This window comes from Pteropus vampyrus, unplaced genomic scaffold (assembly GCF_000151845.1).
Source record: "Pteropus vampyrus isolate Shadow unplaced genomic scaffold, Pvam_2.0 Scaffold23, whole genome shotgun sequence".
NCBI classification, from domain to species: domain Eukaryota; kingdom Metazoa; phylum Chordata; class Mammalia; order Chiroptera; family Pteropodidae; genus Pteropus; species Pteropus vampyrus.
This window is the reverse complement of record NW_011888804.1, coordinates 8,525,449-8,528,279: the sequence shown is the minus strand read 5'-3', so window position 1 is coordinate 8,528,279 and position 2,831 is coordinate 8,525,449. Positions and strand designations below refer to the sequence as shown.

At 45.9% G+C, this 2,831-nt stretch overlaps 1 protein-coding gene across 1 annotated transcript in view; it reads right to left on the bottom strand.

Moving 5' to 3' along the window:
- The window catches only part of CCDC60 (coiled-coil domain containing 60), a 72,807-nt gene that overhangs the window by 25,106 nt on the left and 44,870 nt on the right, over positions 1 to 2,831 (bottom strand). The window contains exon 6 of the mRNA XM_011356070.2: positions 89 to 179. Within this exon, the coding sequence (XP_011354372.2) occupies positions 89 to 179 (91 nt within the window). The remainder of the gene's footprint in view (positions 1 to 88; positions 180 to 2,831) is intronic.

Sequence of the window (2,831 nt, the reverse complement as noted above, 5' to 3'; positions counted from 1 at the left end):
AACCAACTAGAAAAGAAAAAATTCCATCAGAGGAAAGACTGGCAAAAATGCCTGTGGCCAGGCGGTGTCGTCACGCGCTGTCTGTTACCTTTGGCCCTGTGACGAATTGTTCCCACCTCTGTCCCATGGACTTGTCCTTATTGATTTTTTTTATCGTGCTCTTGCTTCCACCTGGGTCCCTGGGTGAGAAATAGCTTAATGAGTTTTCCGTTTTCAGAGTCTTGGTTTATTACAAGTTCTTTTAAGAAAATGCAATATATAGACGATGGAGGCGGTTGGTCTCTTCATAATTCCCCTCCCCCTCCTGGACTTATGAAGATGTGGGAGGGACAGTTCTCCATAGCGGGGTCTTTTCAGTGAAAATGGAGATTAGGAGAGACCACCGCTAATAGCATGTTTGTTTCTGAACCTCTGCCTGCTCTGGTGCCTGAGGGTCTCACCATCAGGAGTACTTCTCCCATCCAAGTACTAACCAGGCCCAGACCCTGCTTAGCTTCCGAGATCAGCCAAGATCGGGCGCATTCAGGGTGGTATGGCCATAAACAGGAGCACTTTTAAGTAACAGAGAGAATTACTGGGTGGGGTTTGGGGGAGCTTGTGGGGTGGATTGCACAATGAAAACCACTGGCTTGGAGTTTATTGAGCAAAACTTCTATAGGAAGTTGTATGCAAGGTGCTTCTGTGCATTCTCGCTGAATCATATCAACAAAACCTCCTGACATAGTCATTATCATCCCTTTTTACAGATGAGAAAAAAAAAAAACTATGAATCGAATGACTCTCACTTGCATGGGTCCCTCCAGGGCCCTGTACCTAACTTTGTATTGTAATTTTGTATTCTATTTCTTAAAGCACCCCCACCCCCAGTTAAATAAGCTTCAGATCCCGCAAAACCTGGATCCTGCCCTTGTGGGCTGAGAACTTTCTGTGTATGAGATGGAAGCCCCAGTGGTTTCTGTTGGTGACATGGTCCATAATCCCTTGGGACCAGATGGATGAGCCAATTCAGAATTTTGGCATCTTGGAAAGGAAATATGCTTCAGTGGGGTCTGAGGCAGCATCTTGTAATCAAACACTTTAATTTTGCTGCAATGATATATAAGGAGATTCACACGAGGAGGGATAAATAAAGAACATAAATAGTTTCAAATCAAGTTTTACCACCAAGTCTGTTTGGTTTATGTCAGATACTGCTGCCAAATGAATGATGAAAAAACAGTTTTCATAGCCCTTTGGATTTTGGATTTGTGGCTCTGGGGTGGTGGATCTCGTGATATACAAGCAGGAAGACTCAGTGTGTGCTCTCTCAACTACCTCTACCTGTCTATTGATTGATTGATCTGTTGATCTCTTTCCTTCCTTGCATGCATCCATCCCATCCACCTTTCCATCTGTCCATCTGTCCGTCCATCCATCCAGTCTCTTTTTTTTTAATCCCCTTTTCTCTGCAGAAAGGTCTTTTTAGATGGCTGGCATCCTTTAAATCAGTTGGCTGTCTGTCACTTAGCGTAGACTAGGGACTTGGGCGAAAGAGATGGCCAGACCAGTTTGATGGCGAGGGGGAGGCACTGACAGAGGTCTGAAGTTATCAGGGGCTACTGAGTGCCAGTGATAGGGGAGATGCCCAGATACAGGAGGCAAAATGTGGTCGAGATCAACTTTATTTAAAACTGGCTTCTTGTGACATTGGGGGTCTGAGTAGCAGAATCAAAGGCCTTAACCTGCCCACACGGGGAGGATATGTGCACTCTTTGGTGACAGAACGTATTGAGCACCTACCAGCTCACAGCCACACAATGCAAGAAATGCACCCAGATGCCCAGATGGAAGTCAGGCTGGGGAGGGCGGGGTGAGAATGTGCCTCTAAGCTTTTTGTAAGACTTTCTGTTTGATTACACAATAAAAAGCCCTCTGAATAATTAACGGTGAAGCTCATTTAACGTTGGTTCTGTCTGCCTCTCCCCCGAGTAATCAAATTAGGGAATATTTAAAATCCAGCCAGAGGAAGGAGCAGCAATACTTCAGTGCTATAAACAATATTTAAATTAGCGGCACTTTTGAAGTCTGATTTATGGCTACCCAACTGGAAGCTTTAGCGTTTCTGCTTTGGAGTGTTTCTTTTAAGACCACAGGGCTTTTTGCTTTTTCCCTTTGCTACCATTGCCCCTGCTGTGCCTCCAGCCTTCTTATTGAAGTTCAAAAGCAACCCCCTTCCTCTTTTAAAATTAAATCTGGTCCCAGCCAGGCTTTCAAAATCTTAAACATTCAGGTCAGATCTGGAAGATGGAGGTCTTCTGTTAATACCGACTTCCAAGATGACCTGAAATCTCTTGCAACTTGGGGTAGCCGGCTAAATGAGTGAAAAATGCAGCAAGCTTCCCAGAGATCTTAAAAGGCCCTACACCCTTGCTCTTGCAAAGCCGTTGATAAAGAAAGGGCCTGGTTAGACGGAATCAGTCTCTCTGATGTTTCATTTTCAGTAGCAAATAAACCAAAAGGGAAGATCAATAGGCAGTGGGAAATAAATAAACCATGGAGCTTTGCCGTCCACAGTGGGCTGACTCCACACCTTGCGGAGAAGGGCAAAGCAAGTTGGGGCTCCTTCCCATGGCTCGGTGGGATGGTCATCAGTGCCATTCACCGGATAGTCCCAGGCCTCTGGGCTCCTTGAAGTCAGGCGTAGCACCGTGACTTGCTTCATTCAAAAATGCATGTGTGAAAGTGACATGTGGCACTTAGCATGCCAGTCCCCAAGGCAGCTTTCCTTTTCTGCTGCACGGAGGGTAGAAGCTGGTGTGGAGATGGAGCTCCTACCAGCCTGGGCCCTTGGG